The sequence below is a fragment of the Lacerta agilis genome, chromosome 4 (genome assembly GCF_009819535.1).
Source record: "Lacerta agilis isolate rLacAgi1 chromosome 4, rLacAgi1.pri, whole genome shotgun sequence".
Lineage (NCBI taxonomy): Eukaryota > Metazoa > Chordata > Lepidosauria > Squamata > Lacertidae > Lacerta > Lacerta agilis.
This window is the reverse complement of record NC_046315.1, coordinates 48,411,695-48,431,750: the sequence shown is the minus strand read 5'-3', so window position 1 is coordinate 48,431,750 and position 20,056 is coordinate 48,411,695. Positions and strand designations below refer to the sequence as shown.

Here is a 20,056-nt window from a genome sequence, read left to right as displayed (position 1 = left end):
AAAGGGAACAATTCTAGTCGGGACCATGGAAGTGCTTCAGACACAACAGCATCGCCACTTGAGTTTGGCTGTGGTTAGAGTTTGTGCTGATCTCTGTGTGAATGTACCCTCTGTGGATGATTAGATTAAGAGAGGTCATGTTTTCAAAAGTTACACAGCAGAGCTCGAAACCTCAGCCAGATATCCAGAGCCAAATCTCAGTATCCCTGCCCTCAGGAAAGCAGCAGGAAACCGAGATTGACCTCAGCTCTTGGAATCTATGTTTGAAGAGGGCTGGGGCACGGGGGTGTGTGTGTGTGTGTGGAGGATGAATGTATGATAAGCATGGATGTCAGTATCTGTTATATTTTTACTGTCTACCAATAGCAAACAGTGGTATTAGTAAACAATATGATATTAAGACTCCCATTAAATGTCAGCATCTTGATGTTGAAATTTGACCTTGAAGAAATATGACCTCTACGTGTGTGGCAAAAGATAATGGGGTTGGGAGAGAGTTTTCTAATAAGACAAGCATCTTTGTAGCTGACTGGCTGAAGAGCCAGTCAGGATCATGCCATGTGTGTTTAGCACCAAACCTTTACTGTCTTGGTACCTTAGCATTAAAAAAATCCTTATCTGCAAATAATTAGCCTCAGGTGAAGGCTGATACCAGATTTGAAGGGGCAACATGCCCTCTGATTGGCTGCCTCTCTTCTTTGATGGGCTCTGGCAGTCTTGCCTGGCCATGGTGGCAAGTAGCAGCAGTGCACCAATTCGTAAAGGTGCGACTGGACGATCCCATTTTAATATCCCACTATGTTCCAGTGTCATGTTAAATGACATGCCAGGTAGATCCAGCTGCCAGGTGCTGCTCATAGCACCAGGCCAGGAAATTTTCTTAAAGGGGGCCCAGGTTAGGTTTCAGTGGCACCCCCAAAGATGTCTGATGCTGTAGCCAGCCCTGGTTACCCAAAAGGTTAGATGACTGCAGCCTGTAACAAGCATCACTTCTTGGTGTGTAGCTTGCAAGGAGCATGCCTAGCGCACTGCTTTTCAAATCAGCACATTGCTGTGTATGTACAAATAAACAAGTTACAGCATAGTCTTTGTGGCTGACTCAACCTGGGCAAGTAGCTTGACATCCTGCTGCCTCAGTTATGCCAGCTGGTAAGTTAGGTAAAAGTCATGGCCACACTGAGAAACAGATGTCTCATGCGAGCTGTGATTTCCTGAGCAAATATATTGTAAGACGTGTGGCATTCTTAGCACGCTGTGTCCAGTGTAAACATAGTGATGGCAATACTCTGATGGAATAAAATGTAGTGCACCTGTGCGTAGTAATAGTTCTTTTCCAAACACTTCTGTTTAACTTCATTTTCATGTCTATATGTTGAACGGGGCTGTGGAATTGCACTGTTTCTCTGTTTGCAGGTCAAACAAAAACAAAAGCAGTTTTAGATTTGCTTTTGAATGCCATGTATTAAGAAACGAAACAAAATTCCTATTTCCTATTATTTAGAGCAGAAGTACTTAAACCGTGGTCTTCAAGGTTGATTCAAGTGGCTCATGGGAAGGATGCAGAACAGTCATGAATGCTTTCTTTCTGACAGTGACCAAGGCCATTTTGATAGGAAATTATTGAACAGCTAACAAGGTCCTGGCCAAAGGCCTCTGATCTTCATGCTATGGTGCTGGTTTTGCTTATGGTGCCAGCAGTGGAGAAAAAATGTTATTAATAACAAGTAATGTATGTGCTTTGATTTGTAGAACAAAATTAGAGTTTATTAAGCTTATTAAAAAGGTTATTAAATGGTCTGCCAAGACCCCCAGCCATTTTCAAGTGGCTAAAGGAAAATTAGATTAAGGACCACTGATTTAGAACATGCATTTTGGAATTGTCATTGTCCTTTGATGAATGGGCAGTGCATATCAACAGAATGCCTGTATATATGCATTTCATTTGATTCCCTTACATGTATGTATGCATTCATTCGTCTGTGGAACTATTCAACACAATTATTTTCAACAAAGAACTGTGCTGACTTCTTTTTTCCACACACCTCTTTCCCTTAACCATATGCTACATATGTAAGATTCATTGAAGTAGAATTGAAATCTGTGAGATTATACTGAAATGTATGGTATCTAAGTTGCAAGCATAATATCTTAAAACAAACTTCAGAATGAAAAAGGGGCTAAATACAACAAGGCAAAATATCCATGAACCAACAAATCAAACTCTAAAATCTGTCAGCAAACGTAAGCACCGGGAATATTCTCTTGTCCTCTTGTCGCCACTACAACCCCCTTCCCTTTAAAAAGAAAAGAAGAAAGCTTCAAATACAATCCAGGGTTTACACAATCTCTATACGTGCAACTGCAGCAACAAAAATTCCAACCCAAATATTTTTGGTGAGGCCCCTTCAATTGTGCTATGATGCTTTCAACCTATTAAGTGAAAATATGTGGTTGCTTCAGTCAGTTCCTAAAGTAACCGAGCAGAGAGAATATCTAATCACAAAGCTGCTTGTACAACTGAAGGGCATTGCTTCAGTTGCAAGTGTGGGGGGTGGAGGTAAGAGAAATAAACCCAAATAATGCTGCAAGTTGTAGTGGAATAAGTCCTGAATGTATAGCTTTGATTTAGCTAATGGAAAATCAACATGAACTTCCCAACTTCTACAAATATGATCACACATACCCTAAAAGTTGGTCATGTAACCACTGTTCTGTGAGGTGTCAGCTGTGTAATGTTACAATAATACTTTTCATAATAATCTTGGCACATTTCTGGACACCGGAGTAGAAATATTTAGCACAGTGCTAAAACGTGTAGAATTCGAGTCTGTCTTGAACAAATACAACATGCTCAAATTTGTTACTCATTTTAACCTTCTCCCATGCAACCGAGGGCACCTAGCTGTGTGGACCAGTGCCCATGGGGCTGTGTTTGGTGCTGAAACTTAGTAGGACAGCACACCTTTAGTGTAAAAGACATCCCAAATTCCAGGGGAATTGCCACACACACACCTGAGATAGTTTAGTATTTTAGCCAGTCAAAACGGACACATGGACCAACTGTAGGAGGTTTGGATAGATGTCCAAATCTACCATGTACCAATATGTCTCCCCAATGGGAATAGTTTTCCTTAAACCATCTATTTTGTTAGTACTGTATACCATTATTCCGGCACAGAAGATGGGAGTGACCTGTGAGTGGGCCTACTTTTCTTTGTGACAGGATCCCACAGGCAAAGTGATACTGCTCACTGGCATAGATTTCACTATGTCAGTATATTGTTGCATCAGTGCAAATGAATGTAGTAGTGATCCTGTTGCACTCCTCAAGCATAACTGTAGGACAGGATTGCTCCCCTGGTTTTCTCCCCCAGAATTTTCTTATTTTAGGACACATTAAAAAAAAAAATCTGCATCCCAGCACTTGCAACTTTGTACCACTAACAGGCTGTTCTATTTATCCGATAAGGATGTGGCAGTGTCACGTACCAATGGAATAGAAACATGTAAAAACTTCCCTTAAGGACTGTTTGCTGAGGAACATTTCGCCAAATCCAGTTCCATTGGTCGTGTAGAATTACCCATCCCAAATCTATCTTGGCTGTTTTCATACAAGTTTTTTTATAATATATAAGCCCAATATAATTTTCTTTATTTTAATTACATTGTTGTGTTTCAGAATCTGTTAAATGTCCAGATCTTGAAATTAAACTACGATAACACATTGTTCAAACCCCAAAGTCATAGGCATCTTTCCACTGCTCTTGTGTAAATTATCTGAGGCAACCCCCCCCCCCGCTTGCTATCTACACAGTATACATATATAGAATGCTTCCAGGTAAGCTGTTCCTCTGTCTACCAACTTGCCTGACAGAGATAATTACAGGAGCAATGTATTAGCTTGGCGCTTCCAGTGCAGACACGCCTTTTTCTCGGGACACCACTCCCAGGTTTACTAAAACCAGTTCATTAACATATCATTGGCTTTTTCAGAACAAGCTTGATGTCAGTTGCAAATGACTATAATAAGAGCTCAGTTACCTCAGAATTCATTGAAGTGTTGAGTGTCGCCTGCCTGCAGTGCCTTTAAAACAGTGAGTAGAGCATCCTGGTGCCACTCATTCCATGAGTTTGATGTGCACTCTGTGATAACATCAGCCATGGAGACAGCAAAGCCAGCACTGTCTTTGTGTTTCTTAAAGGCACCCTTTGTTTCAGGATGGCCTTTCAAGATTTTTTGGCAATGACAGAGAAAGAAGACTATACAGAGCCTCTGTCTTAAAATTTCTTCCTATCTGTTGGAAGGATACGAATCGACAAGTTGACAAAGGGTGCAGTCTGGCCCATGGTTATATGTTAGGTCCTTTATGTTGTTTGTTTCAGGAGTCCATAGTATACACAAGCATACTACATGCTAAGTACTGTGCTGAAAGTTTTCTGGTGATTTCAGAGCATTGTCTCCGAAATGGCAGTGATTTGAAGGGGGAAATTTTCCCCGGATGTTCCCTCAGGGATAAATAAGGGAGGAGTCGAGAGAAGTGAGATTAAGCAATGTGCATGGAATGACAGCAACTAAGGGGAAACAATTTGTGTCTGTGTGATGCACCTTTTCGTTTGCCACCCCACTCTAGATCTTAGAAACAATCTCCCACACCTTCTGGTGTTTCCCAGTGAGTTGTGGTTGAAGCTACAAGGATGTGCCATTTGTAGGCCAGTAATACAGTAATGCTACTTCTTCTGCCAACTGTGGGATGAAGTCCTTCTTTAGAATGAGATGTGTTAACAAAATCTATATGCCCATTGCTGAAGTCTCAGGAGAGATGTGTGCTTATATCCTACCTGCTAGCAGCTTGGAAGCAGGGGCAGCACATATTCCCCTGCGGTGTATGAGTTCTTTCACTAGCTTGCATTATCAGATTTGTGTAGCAAGCCTCCCTGACGTGAAGCATCTTGCTTGCACTTCATCTCCTCCTCTATAGCACATAATAGCCAGGATCATCTGCAGCACTATGTTAGCAGTATTGAGCAGTAGACCTTGGTCTCACATTATACCGTGCCGAGCTTATGTGTGTCACACTGATGCACACGGTGCCTTGGAACACAACCCCTGTGTAAATGGGGAGTTGCTTGTACCTGGCAGGGGAGGTACAAACACTATACAAACACTAAGCTATAAATATCTATAGTTTTATATCTAGATACAGTATAAAACTTACTGGTTCTCTATGTTAATATCATACTGTGTATAACGATCTAAATAGTCGTGGTCATTTCTGTGGTGCTGGTTCAGAATGGCCTTCTCAAGGAAAAATATCTCACATTGACATTGCAATCTTTTTGATGCCAGATTAGGAGTTTCCTGTTTCCCTAGATTAGATTATTTTAACTGGAACTGCTTTCTTTTGTCCTTAGTTTTATGTGTTTGCTCTTACTACTTTTTTATGTGTTTTTGTTGACACTTTTGTACACTGCCCAGGAATCTCCTGCTTGAGGGTGATTAAGAAATATTTTAAATGACTAAATAAACGAAATACTAGTTCTGAGGATAGCTCAGTCAGTAGAGCATGAGACTCTTAATATCAGGGTTATGGGTTATGGGTTTCAGCCTCAAGTTGGGCAAAAAGATTCCTGCATTGCATGGGCTTGACCCTCGAGGTCCCTTCCAACTCTACAATTCTATTATTCAGTTTATTTAGAATATTTATATCCAACTTTATACAGGTGAAACTCAAAAAAATTAGAATATCGTGGAAAGGTTCACTTCTTTCAGTAATTCATCTTAAAAGGTGAAACTAATATATGTTTATTTATTTGTTATAATAATATGATTATGGTGTAGAGCTGATGAGAACCCCAAATTAATAATTTCAACTTTGGGGTTTTCATCAGCTGTACATCAGCTGTACACCATAATCTTTGGAGGTCTTTAAGCAGAGGCTTGACAGCCATCTGTCAGGAATGCTTTGATGGTGTTTCCTGCTTGGCAGGGGGTTGGACTGGATGGCCCTTGTGGTCTCTTCCAACTCTATGATTCTATGATTCTATGATCACAATTATAACAAGCAAAGGCTTAACAGATCTCGCTTTGCATGTCATGCATCTATCTCATATATTAAACTCCAGTAGCTAATGAAAACAATTGCATGCATAAATGGACTTTTCCACGATATTCTAATTTTTCGAGTTTCACCTGTAGTCCCAATCACATTCATAAAGCTTTGCGAGTATAATCTGAAATAACATAGTGGCAGGTTTATTCGACAAGCTGCTTTTTTGTCCCCTCATTCTTAAATAAATGACTAATGAATAAATAGTTGGGTGGATATTTTAATATAAAAGGAGTATTAAGACTGAGATGCTATTCTGTTTCCTTCCTTCAGGACATCTCCTTGGACTTTCCCACGACGACTCCAAATTCTGTGAGGAGAACTTTGGTTCCATGGAAGATAAGAGGCTTATGTCTTCTATCTTAACAAGCATTGATGCTTCTAAACCCTGGTCCAAATGCACTTCAGCAACAATAACAGAATTTCTGGATGATGGCCATGGTATGTATGGATATCTTAGTGTCCTATATCATGCTGGACATTATGTGCTGCTAGGAACTTTATATATATATATATATATAAACATTTTAACTCTAATTTATACAAGATGTGTTTGTTATTCTAATTAGAATTGCGTAGGAACAGTAAATAGCAGTGAGATGTTGTATTAGTAATAGTGGTAGATAAAAATAAGTAGTAATAGCAAATAACAAAAGGATTGTAAATAGGTAGATTATTTACAACAGTGTGAAGTAGGCCACTTTTATCACCAGTTGGCGGTGGAGAACTAAAACTGAGCAAAGGGACTTGCCCAAGGCATCAGAGCCTAAATAGAGATTTCAACTCAGGTTTCCACGTCTTTTCAAAAGACAGCCCTGCTTCAAAAAGCTGACAGTTTGATTTATTTAGCTAATATTGGTGTTTCAGTATTCTTTCCCAGCTTCTCCTTAACAACAACAAAATGCTCTTAAAATCCTTCACTGTGCTGCTAATGCAACTGCAGCTCTTAAACAACCTTTTCAAATTCCAGAATGCTTAGATAAAAATGACCTAACTGAACGAATGGATCTAGTTGTTATGGAAACTGAAATACTTATGGATGAAAAACATACTGTATGCATGCAGCACTTGTAAAAGGCAACATTATGTAGGATGGTTTTGAGTGCTGTGTGCAATCATACGTTTCATCCCATTATCATTTGTCGATAACTGCCTCTATCCCGTCCAAATGGGCGGGGTATAAATAATAAAATTATTAGTAGTATTATTAACTTTCTGCAATTTTATAAGGCATTTATTAAAGATATACAGTTGCATTTCCCATAGTATATCTACACACCTTTAGTGTTGTCTTAAACACATTGCATTGCGGTCTTATCCAAGTTAACATTACCTGAACAAGGATGGGATTGCTGCAAAAGTCCTTTCGCTAGTGTAGCTCCAGATCACACCAGCTTGGTAAGTTGTGATGGTATAGTCACAAAATTTAGCATCAGGTTAAAGTCAGTGTAAGTTCTGTGCAAATGTAATTAGAATGGCATAAGGAGAAGCAATGGATAGGGGTCTTAGTCTGATGGGTGGCTTAGTCTGATTCTTATTCTCCCCCAGACTAAGCCCCATCTCCCCTGTTGGCATAAAGTTAACATCAACAAAGTAACTGTTATATGAATATAAGCATTCACAAGAGGTAGTGGAGAGAACAGGAGAACTCCTCCCCCTCCTCCATACCCTCTTCCCACTATCACTAATGGTCACTATGCTAGTTTCCTGGCAGGTGGGACACTGTAGTGAGAAGGAGGCAGTGGAAGAAGCGAGCAGAGGGCAGACATGTTGGTAGGAGTGTCAGATTGGCTCTACCCATGCATTTGCACCCCCCTGACCTCCCTGTCACTTTCTCCCCTCCCTCCCAGCAAGTAACAGTGACCTACCTACCAAGAAGCTAGCATAACAGCTCTTCACCCACCTGGCAAGCTGCTTCTGCTACATCACCATCTATGAAACATGAGAATGCAAGTAGGAGCTGTGGTGGAGGAGTTAAAGGCACAGTTTGCACAATCAACATGATAATTGGGGAGGATGGGAGGATGTGTGTGACAGGGTTCACTCCCAGGAGATAACAAAAATCCTATAATGTGTCTCCTTTCTGCTCTTACATGTGTGTGTTGAGAGTAGGATTCTTGCACGCCAACCCTGCCTTCTGTTGTCTCTCCTTTCCCCCCACCTCCAAAACACAATATTGTTGTTTTTGAGCTCCCAAAAATAAGCACGTGGAGGCAGCAAGACACAAAGACTAGCCAGGGACGAGATCTTTAGGTTGTGGAGAACTGGCCCATGAAAACATGCTCCAGTGTGTGGCAGTGGTAAAAAAGACAAAATCCGTGTTCGGGATCATTAGAAATGGGACTGAAAATAAAGTGATCCATGCCTTCATATAAATCTGTGGTGCAATCACCCTTGGAATACGACATACATTGCTGGTTGCTGCTTCTCAAAATGAATGTTGCAGAGCTGGAAAATGTGCAGGAAAGGGCAACCAAAGCAATTGAGGGGATCAAGCAACTCTTCCATTATGGGAGATGTGCAGCTTTCACTATTACACACATTGTCTGAATAGAAGGATGCAGCGGAATTTGAAACTCCCCACCTCCTGCCCCAGATATCAATATGGGTCCTGCAGCCTAGCCTCCTAACCATTGGCCACGGCATGCCCTAACAGATCAGACACTGATGTTGATGCACGGCAGACTCTATGTGCAATTGATGCCTTCCATGTATGCCTAATAGGGAGACACTGTTGGCAGGTGTCATCATTATTCCCATGTCAGTAAAGCTGCTGTGGACTTTGTGGGTGGCTGTCTTGTTAGCTCCCCCCTCCCCGGCCCTATTGTTGTTATTGTGTTTTGGATATTGTTCCTGGGGGAGCGCATAAGCCTAACTAGAACCTTCCACTACCTCTTTCTGCAGTAGTGCCATTGACTTAATCTTGAGAAACTCTATGTGTGGTTCATAGAGTGTTTCTCAGGCACAGCCTTCATGGTTACTTGAAGCCACCAGCTGGTTTCTGAGCAGCTGCCTAATCATAGACTACCATTGGCATTTCTCAATCCACACACATAGCAAACTTGCAAAGTAGCTGACTTATTTTTCTGTTTATTGTTAGAATAAACAATGTGGTGAGTAAATATTGAGGGTCACATGCTGAGCTACCAAAAATACTGTTTTAACTCATTAATTGGAACGTTTAAAGCAATGAAGAAGCTTGTTTGTAGTGTCTAAATGTGTTTATCCAAGAACTGAGACAGAATGTTTTTGAGAAAAGGAACAGTTTAATCCTCGAGTTTAATACTTATTTGACAGAGACCCCCAATGTTAAGTTTCTGGGCATTTTGCACTCCTTATCTATTATCCAGAAAGTTCACTTGGTGCACCTCTAGAAAACACAAAGGCCAGGGGGAGGAACCTTCAGATACAAGTGGAAGCTTTGAGTAAAGTCCTCAGATTTATTTTTAATACTGAAGCTATAAATGGAAATCTTGTGGGGCTTTAGCACCCACAGCTGTAAGCAGGTCAGTTTACAATATTACAGAGCCAAGACAGAAGGTTAAAAACCCTGGACAGATTAAAAGCAAGGTGAAATTTAGAAATATTCACTGCCTCCTGGGCCATAGTTAAGATAGACCAGACTAATGCTGTTGGACCAATTACTGTAATTGGCTCTTGTGACAGGTTTTTCCCTGACCTGTCTTATAGGACATTGTACCCAGGGACTTCTTGTGTACTAAGCCACTACTTTTCCACAGACCTATGGCCCCACAGTGCCAGATTACATGGTTTGCATTGCCATGTGCATGGCTGTGAGAAAAGGGAGGTGAACATATGTGTCGTATGTTAGGCTACTTTGAGACTACAGTAATCTGAAGAGTACTGTGTGGTTAAGACAGGAGTGGGTGGTTGACCAGCTTTGGCCCAAGGGCCACAGGATTCCAGCATTTCTTCCGAGGTGTGGTGGGTCTGCCTACATGTCTTCTCCCAACCACAGGGCTATGGACTTGGCTTATATTATAGGAATGGCAGGTTTTCTATTGCTGTGCAGTTCTGGCATTTTCCCTGGCAAAAGTATGCTTGTTTGAAAGATGCTGTTAGCTGAGTGTGGATTTCCATATTAGAAACAACTCCAACTGAGATGATTGTGCTGTTGACTTTGCTGCCATCATAGTGTAGCATCACGACATTACTCCAGTGTTAGCCATGCTGTATATTGTGGACCATATATAGTGGGCTATATAAAGGTAGCAACTGTGTATGTTGTAAATGTTTTTCATAGACTAGTAGCCTTGTATCAAGCACTGCTCAAGAATTCTAAGAAGCCAAAAAAACAGGGCCATTTTTAAATTCATGATTAGAATCAGTGGTTTTGAAATATTTATTCCACTGTCTTGATTCAAAATGATGCCCAATTGTATCCAAATATAGACCAAACAAAAAACAAAAACCCTGCTCCTTGATCTCAGGAACCATAATGCAAAATTTGGTTTTATCTTAAGATGTGTCCAAATTCACAGCAAACAAGCAACTTCCCCAAATATATAGATGATAAGTTGTTTGGTCTCCTTATCCTATTCATGCTCCAAGCACAGTTCAGCGTGCACAAGATAACCCAGGGGTGTTTTATTTCACAACAATGTATCAAGTAGCAAGGACACATTATTTTATTTTATTTTAAATGCAGTGAAATATGCCTGAGGTAAAAGTTGTATCCTGCATGCTGGCTCAGGGTCATCAGAGAGCTGATAAAGTTATAAACTTGAGAGAAATAAGTGATGATGCAGAAAAGTGTTTAACTAAAATTGAATCATAGGGGGGAAAGCAAATAAATCATGGTGGTTGAGTTCTCTTGATGGCGGTGAGGTATCGTTGAATTTTATTAAAAAGAAATGTTCTGAAATATAGACCTTTATCCCAATTATGTTTTCAAAGTCCCTGAAGTTGGGAGGTATTTATATTCTGCATGCTTTCATCCATCATCAAGTGGAAGTTGGCACTGCTTGCAGCGAGAGACAGGTTGTGGTAATCTATTTTGGCTCAAGAGAAATGAAGCTTCGCTGAACCACAGGCACCCACACAGGACTCTTACAAGGGTTATAAACAAGACAGAAAGCTCTTCAGATTGGCTGTAATTCACTGTATTAGCATAAGAGACAGTTACTTCTATGAGAAAGAAAAATCCTCTAAAACTGAATTTCCAGGACAACTGCTTGATGTTGTTTTGGCTCCCCACCCCACCAAGAGATGGTGCCAGGTCAATGCTTGACATCACAGATAACGTAATTATGCCTTACACCATGTTCTTTTCCATTTGTATAGACATGAACTGTTTGTTCTTTGGTCTTGTGGCTCTCCTTGGTTTTAGGGGTTCCCAATGAGCACTTGCCACCAATATTGCCTTTCCTGGGCTGATTTGGTTTTTGATTTAATGAATCCCCCTCCCTTCTTACAAGTTTCCCTTGGCTACAGCTATGTGTCATGCTTTTTCAGGCTTTCCTTATTAAGAAGGCTTAGCTTTTCAACAGCATGTTCAAATGACAGCTTTGTTTATTTTGAAACGTCTCTAGGTCCCATTGATATATATGGAAGACCTCATTCACAGAGTGGGTTTGAGTACACGGAAATTAAAAAGAAACCAAAACCCCTATGCCCGGTTCTGAAGCTGATAGTACCAATTATAAACAGACATGCAAGCCAGAGCAATCTTTTATTTTCTTTTAATAGTAGGGAAAATACTTTTTCTATACAGTGGTACCTCTGGTTATGTACTTAATTCATTCCAGAGGTTCGTTCTTAACCTGAAATTGTTCTTAAACTGAGGTACCACTTTAGCTAATGGGGCCTCATGCTGCTGCCGCTGCCCAATTTATGTTCCCATCCTGAAGCAAAGTTCTTAACCCGAGGTACTATTTCTGGGTTAGCGGAGCCTGTAACCTGAAGCTTCTGTAACCCAAGGTACCACTGTATCTGTAATTTAAATACCAACTTACTCTGGTGGGACTACTAGAAAATAAAATAAATGGGTTATGAATTGCAGCCTGTGAAATAAAGGTTATTGTAAAAGCAGAGGTTATATAGCCACAAGCAGGTTACAGTTAGAGGTTTCCACATGACATACAAGAGCCCAACGGAGAAGTGAATGGATTTGGAACAAACTCTTGAACATTTTATCTAGTTTGGAAGCTTCAGAGGTATGGCAAGCATCATAGAGAGGAAGCAAATTATAAACTGGGTTGTCCTTTCAGGTAACTGTTTACTGGATCAACCACGAAAACAGATCTTGGGCCCTGAGGAGCTTCCAGGACAAACATATGATGCCATTCGTCAATGCAAGCTGGCATTTGGGTCTGAATACACAGTGTGTCCTGGAATGGATGTGTGCTCTCGTCTGTGGTGTGCGGTTGTTCGCCAAGGTCAGATGGTGTGTTTGACCAAAAAACTCCCTGCTGTGGAGGGGACGCCATGCGGAAAAGGAAGGATCTGCCTTCAGGGGAAATGTGTTGATAAAACAAAGAAAAAATATTACTCGGTATGTTGCTACTTTAATGATCAAATCATATGAAAGTGTACAAGGCCCAATCATGCTGTGGCCTGTTTTGAGTGAGAATTCAAGGGAAATTAACCATCAACAGAACAAGGTATTAGTCTAGGCACCCCACTTTTCTTTGTTAGGATACAGTTGATACTGGACCTCTTGCCTGCTCACTTGGGTTAAAAAGAATTCTTGAGCTCTCTAACAGCCACAGAACATGACTTCTGCTGGTCCTGTAGTCTAGAATTTTAACAACACTTGATAGGGGCTTCTGCCTTCACTGGAACAAAACTTATTGGAATAGTTTCTGGATACATTAGCCATGACAGTATGTTACCCTGGTTGATTGATTATGGGCTGTTAGTGCACAGCCAAGTCATTGTATCTGCACCAGAGTGGGAGCACCTGACATAGTTGCTGGTACAAAGGCTGCCCCAGGATCAAATGGGGAGTTAACTCTGAGTTCTTCCATACCCTGTAGTCCTTGGTTTTAGAAACACAAACACCTTGTGCCCTTAGTGTTACCTTTATCCTGCACCTAGAATGCAATATCTTGCAGTACTCGCCTAGTTTGATTCTGATCCAATATGGAATATTGAAAAGGTAACATGCTAAGGGCAGGAGAACACAAGAAATGCCCTGCCAGATCTGACCAATGTTCCATCTAGTATAGCATCCTATACCACACAGTGGCCAATCAGATGCCTCAAGAGAAGCCAAGAAGCAGGTCAGGAAGGCAACAGCTCTGTACTTTTGTTGAATACCAGCTGTTGGTAATCAGTGGCATGTTGCCTCTGAACCTGGACACTGCATACCGACATCAAGATTTCTAGTTTCAGTAAAAGAGAAAAAGGCGCAGAGAAAGAAATGAATCCAATTAGAAAACGGGGGCACAAATGCCAGAGAATTAGAAGTTGTGTTTCTTCTCCAAGTTTGGCTGATGAGCTTTGTTAACCTTTATCCTTTCTATTTCAGGCTTCAAACCATGGGAACTGGGGTTCCTGGGGACCATGGGGACAGTGCTCTCGCACATGTGGTGGAGGTGTTCAGTTTGCATATCGTCACTGCAATAACCCTGCACCTAGAAACAATGGCCGGTATTGCACAGGAAAGCGGGCAATCTATCGCTCCTGTAATGTCCTGCCGTGTCCTGCCAATGGTACGTTTTCCACAAATCAAAGTCAATACCAGTGTCAGAGACTGTGGTACTTCTTAAATGTTGTACAAATTGTGTTTCTTACTGTACCCAGAGCAGTAGCAACATGGTTAAAGACTCTTGACTATTTCTGCAGAGAGACTAGGTTTAAATAATAATTGACATTTCAGCATTCACTACTGCTCTGAGTTGACTACATTGACTGCATTCACCTTATACAATTGCAAATGGTAATCTGATCTAGTGGGTTAAAGAAGAGATGTCCAAGAAACAAAGAGTTGCCCAGAGAGATTTTGCAAGGATATGTTAGGGCTTCACTAGATGAGTGTTAGTTGCACATTAGACCTACAGGCCATATACAGTATTGTTCAGTCGTGTCCGACTCTTTGTGACCCCATGGACCAGAGCACGCCAGGCACCCCTATCCTCCACTGCCTCCCGCAGTTTGGCCAATATATATATACGGTATACCAAGGCTTTTTCCTACATACTTTATGCTATGACAGCTGTTCCACAGGTGAATCACCATATGGTAACAGTGTGTCATACTGTTTGCTATGATGTTTTGTTTTGTTGGATATAATCCATAAGCTTTGCATTGGCTGTCCCTTGATAAGATGGGTTCTGGATCTTCCAGTGTTGTGAATATGTGTTTGAAATTATGCACACCTTGTGTGTATGCTAGCATTGGGAGAATATATGTACACAAATAGTAATGAATGATAATCCTTCTCCAGCTAAAGCTTTTCGCCAGGAACAATGTGAAGCAAGAAACGGTTACCAGTCCGATGCAAAAGGTGTCAAAACCTTTGTAGAATGGGTCCCTAAGTATGCAGGAGTGCTGCCGGGAGATGTTTGCAAGCTCACTTGCCGAGCCAAAGGAACTGGCTACTATGTAGTTTTTTCTCAAAAGGTAAATGTAGTTTCAATAACTGCTTCTCTCACATATCAAAATATTTGTGTTATGGATAGCAAGGATGTCCAAGGTCTGTTTAAGCTGAAAGATTTTATATATTCAAATCTTCAACAGCCCCTGGCCAGGCTGTTGCTGCTTCTCTCTCTCTCCCCTGACATATCTGGCAAGCCCCAGATAATATGCTAAGCCAAACCTTGTTTTAACTAAGCATGGTGCAGTAGCAAAAAGAACCAGGGAAGAGCAAGATGGCTACTAGCTGCTATTTGTGAACCTACATGCTCACACAGTTTTACTAAGCCAATGTTTGGCTTAGCATGCTGTGGAAATCAGACTATATACATGGGTAAAAGACCTTCTTTGAATTCTGTGGTTTTACATAAAGGTAAAGGGACCCCTGACCATTAGGTCCAGTCGCGGACAACTCTGGGATTGTGGGGCTCATCTCGCTTTACTGGCCGAGGGAGCCGGCGTACAGCTTCCGGGTCATGTGGACAGTATAACTAAGCCACTTCTGGCAAACCAGAGCAGCGCACGGAAATGCCGTTTACCTCCCCTCCAGAGCGGTACCTATTTATTTACTTGCATTTTGACGTGCTTTCGAACTGCTAGGTTGGCAGGAGCTGGGACAGAGCAACAGGAGCTCATCCCATTGCGGGGATTTGAACCGCCAACCTTCTGATCGGCAAGCCCTAGGCTCTGTGGTTTAGACCACAGCGCCACCCACACCCCTGTGGTTTTACATATCAGGACATAATAACAACAATCTATTCCTTAGCAGGTCTTAAAATTAGGTAACTACAACAAATGACATAGTACACTATGTCATGACTCCTCCAACCACGCTTTCTTGTTAACATTGTTTGGTTGGCGAACTGCATCACAAAATTCAGATGACTACGAATTTGAAAACACAGCTGTGCTTCATTCTTGATACTGTTTTGGAAAGTATGAATTTGACAGATTCAGCTTTAAATGCAAACTGAATTGAATTCCTGCCATCCCTGCTCTCGAGCTTCCCAAAAAGTTAAGAATGTTCACTAAGAATTTATCCAGAAATGAATCTTAAATCTTTAGTTTTAACCAGCAGTGACTTCATCCAACAGGTGACTGATGGAACGGAATGCAGGCCGTACAGTAATTCAGTCTGTGTCCGTGGCAAATGTGTGAGAACAGGATGTGATGGCATTATTGGCTCGAAGCTGCAGTATGATAAATGTGGAATCTGTGGTGGAGACAATTCCAGCTGCACAAAAATTATGGGAACCTTTAATAAAAAAAGGTAAGAAATCTGATCACAGCTATTGTTTTGCAAGCCGAATTGTTTGTTGCAATGGTGAAAGCTAATTATGTAGGGTTAAGTGAAATGCAGTGTTGAATAGCAAATTTGTATGGCAAGAATACAGCCAGAGTACCTCACAGGTGCTGCTGCACATTCAAACATAAGGTGTGTTGCAGATGTGTAATAGAACTCACATATAGCAGATAGCAGAGCTTTCACCACTAAGCTGCTTTCCACCAATTTAACACACACACTATTAACAAAATAGAGATTTTGTTTTCACTCAAAGTTTTCTAAAGGCTGCTATATATGCACAGCAAAGGCATTTGTTATCGCCAACTAAGTACACCACTTGATTATGTTGGCTTGTTTGCTAGATATTCCTACCTTTCTAATAATATTTCTAATAACTGATTGGTGGTAACTACCTTGCACATCCAAGCTACCACTGCTGTCAAACTCTGTATATTATACATGGTCATATTATCATCTCAGTGTTAAATGTGCTAAACAAGTCACCTGAATTCCCTGCTTCAGATAAGCACTCTGACACTGCAGTAATGTGATGGTCCTCCTCATTACTGTTTTTTGTGTGGACACTTCACCCTTTTTTGTTCCTGACCACACTGAGCATTTCAACTATATTTCAAAGTTCACATTTTTAATATATAAGACCTCACTTAATGTCAGGTTTCCTGTTATGAAACTCACTCATATATAACACGACTGACACATGAGATGAATAGAGTAATATTTTTTCAAAAAGCAATAGAAATTATACTGTGTAAAATGTATTAGTTAGATGTTACCACTAGAGATGGTGAGCTTTCCAAAGTGGCTTTTGGATTAACTCATAAATTAATACTAGTCAGAAATTAAGACTAATACAAAAAGATACTAGTCTCCAATATCAATAATAATAATAATAATTTTTCACAGGGATTATGAATGAAATTATCAAAATTAGTATTACTATTATTACTTTTGTGTGTGTGCATGTGTACGCTTATTTTAATTTTCATTCAATTGTATTTTTTCATTTCTTTAAAAAGCAGGGGGAGAACTCAGGTATATTTTCCAAATCAACCCCACATCTTTTACCTGTCCCCATACAAGTTTGCTCTATTCATATCATTGTTTCATGACATTTAATAGAGGGAAATTAAGAAAACAAGGAAGCTGGTATTTCTTCTCCCATTCAAATTTTAATATGAGGGTGGTTCTAGAGGGTGTAACCTTTACCTCTTCTTGAAAGTAATTTAATTTAGTTTAATTAAACCCAAAAAATTCTTTCTGAAGCCTCAAATAGTTTTCAATTAAGTTATACTTAGACCTACAAAACTTAGTGAACTACATAGCTGTGTTCAATGGGTCTAGAATTTAGTTGACTATCACCCTATTTCTCGTCATCAAGTTTGTGATATCATATTTCAACAAGTGCTGATAAAGTGAGATAAGTGGGATGCTTTCATTGGCTTCAGCAGAATTTGAATTAGCTCATCTTCTATTGGAAATTAGAAAAGACAGATACATTTAACGCTAGACCCAGTTCATTGTCAGATAAGTGAACTATTATCAATGGCTTCAATAGGTTTCGAAAGACTATCCATTTCTTCCTCACTAACATGTACTTTTCTTGCATTTCAGTAAGGGCTACACAGATATTGTGAAAATACCAGAGGGAGCAACACACATCAAAATCCGACAGTTCAAAGCAAAAGACCAGAGTAGATTCACAGCTTACTTGGCCCTGAAAAAGAAAAATGGTGAGTACCTTGTCAATGGGAAGTACATGATCTCAACCTCAGAAACCATCATCGACCTCAATGGAACTGTCATGAACTATAGCGGCTGGAGTCACAAGGACGATTTCTTGCATGCAATGGGACATACAGGCACAAAGGAGATCCTTATTGTACAGATTCTTGCAACTGACCCAACAAAACCATTGGACGTCCGTTACAGTTTTTATGTGCCAAAGAAGCCAACCCAAATGACAAACTCTGTCACCAGCAACAGCAGCAGTAACAAACTGGCGACGCCGCTCACCCAACCCCAGTGGGTAACTGGACCATGGCTTTCTTGCTCTCGAACATGTGACACAGGCTGGCACACAAGAACTGTCCAGTGCAAAGACAGAAATGAAAAATTAGCTAAAGGGTGTCTTCTGTCTCAAAGACCTTCAGCATTCAAGCAGTGCTTGCTCAAAAAATGTTAACCTGTGGTTCCATCGGCTTCTTAAAAAGGAGCCTCATTAAGTCATAGTTGACATGTTGACATAAGGTCTACCCCGGCACAGAGAAAAGCCAACACTTCAATATGCTTTCATGTTGTCTCAAATTATGGGCAGAATCTGCCTATTTGGACCAAATGAAGATATGCACTGCTCTGAGTCATAGTGAGGTGATCTTGATATGTCAAAGGCACTAAACATTAGTTGCTACAAGCCCTTTGTATCTGCAAATAAGAAGAGGATAAACCAGTGAATCATCTCCCTTATCTCACCTACCTCTAACACAGTATGTCCTTAGACAACTTGTCATACTTACCCACAATACCACAATAGCTTTTTATACTATTTGTAAATATCTCTGCTTTGGTATGTCACTTTATAATCACTTGATCATCTTGTGGAAGAACAGACCTTTCTATACGACACAAGTGATTGACCAAAGTATGTCTACAGCCATTGAGGACTCCACTCTTTCAAAAATGGCTGCGGATATTTTACTGGAAAGTTAAAGAGCTTGCTGCTTTATTTAAAAAAAAAAAAGATTTAATTTTTGACAAAAGGAAATGCATTTCCATCCTAGGAATTTCCTGACAAGACTTTATTTCTGTATTAATGCCTTTCTAACCAGATATTCTCATACAAGTGGACCTCTGCAGCAGAGAGAGAGAGAGAGAGCGCTGCTAGTATGTATCTTGAAAATGTAAAAGGGGGGCAAATTAATTCTGTTTTAGCAAGTGAGAGGGTCATGATCCAGTCCCATATGTGCATCCTTCTACGTGCAGGGAGACAGTGTGAAGGAATTCTACATGTGGGAGCAGCACATACAAGAAGAGAGTTTGGTGAGGCACTGGATCACACTTTCAGTGTCTTCTATCTCAAATATTCTGATACCTATTCACATCTTTCTCTTATTAGTTTCACTGTGGCTTCTACTGGAAATCTAACAATGTAGTGAATTTGTTATCTACTGAAGAAGCTATGAAGAAATCAAAATACATAGCAACCGGTTTCTTGCATGTAGCAATGTATTGTCTAATACTTCTAATTTTGGGGTGCATTTTTACCACTCGGACAACCCCAATCCCAATGCACAGGCTCAGTTATGAACCAAGATATATTGTGCACAAACTGTCCCATTGTTGCAATGGAGCATGTGCAATCTTCTGCACATGTGGCTTGGGCCACTCCATTGAATTCTTTAAGGTGCACCTCAAAACTCCCATACAATTGGGGGGTGCCCATGCACAATTTGTTTTAATTAGTTAATTTTAAAACAAAAAAACTAAACTATAAAATATATTTATTTTTGCGACATTGCATATTTTTGTAGATTAAGGCTGCAATCCTATACCCACTTACTTGGGAGTAAGTCCCATTGAGTACAATGGGACTAGCTTCTGAGAAAATATGTACAGTATAGCTCAGCAAGGGCCACAAGAAGTGATAGCTATAGTCAGTGCTTTTTTTCTGGGGGGATGCAGGGGGACGCATACCCCTAAACATTTTGTGAATATAAGTTTAGCCTCATTGAGGGGCAGTATTTCAATATGAGTAGGAAAATGAGAGTACCCCTAAACTTTTTTTTTTTTTTTTTAGAAAAAAAAGCACTGGCTATAGTCAATATTCTGAAGAGTATTTCCACAAATAAAAGGGTGCAATTTTTTCCAGGGTATAGGCAAATGATTTTTCCATTTTAGAAAGGTAACATAAATACCTCAATCTGAAATGTGATGAAATTAATTGAATTTTGGATCATGTTTATATAATATGGAAAATATACACATGGGTATAAAATCTCAGTAAAAGAAGATTGCCCTTCTGCTCCTAGTGCCTTCCACAAATATCGCA

At 40.4% G+C, this 20,056-nt stretch overlaps 1 protein-coding gene across 1 annotated transcript in view; it reads left to right on the top strand.

The window, feature by feature from the left end:
* The window catches only part of ADAMTS5 (ADAM metallopeptidase with thrombospondin type 1 motif 5), a 43,314-nt gene extending 24,448 nt beyond the window's left edge, over window positions 1-18,866 (top strand). The window contains exons 3-8 of the mRNA XM_033146885.1: window positions 6,381-6,548; window positions 12,338-12,621; window positions 13,600-13,783; window positions 14,518-14,693; window positions 15,800-15,975; window positions 17,623-18,866. Coding sequence (XP_033002776.1) covers window positions 6,381-6,548; window positions 12,338-12,621; window positions 13,600-13,783; window positions 14,518-14,693; window positions 15,800-15,975; window positions 17,623-18,193 — 1,559 coding nt within the window. The 3' untranslated portion in view covers window positions 18,194-18,866. The remainder of the gene's footprint in view (window positions 1-6,380; window positions 6,549-12,337; window positions 12,622-13,599; window positions 13,784-14,517; window positions 14,694-15,799; window positions 15,976-17,622) is intronic.
* Window positions 18,867-20,056: the final 1,190 nt, after the last annotated feature.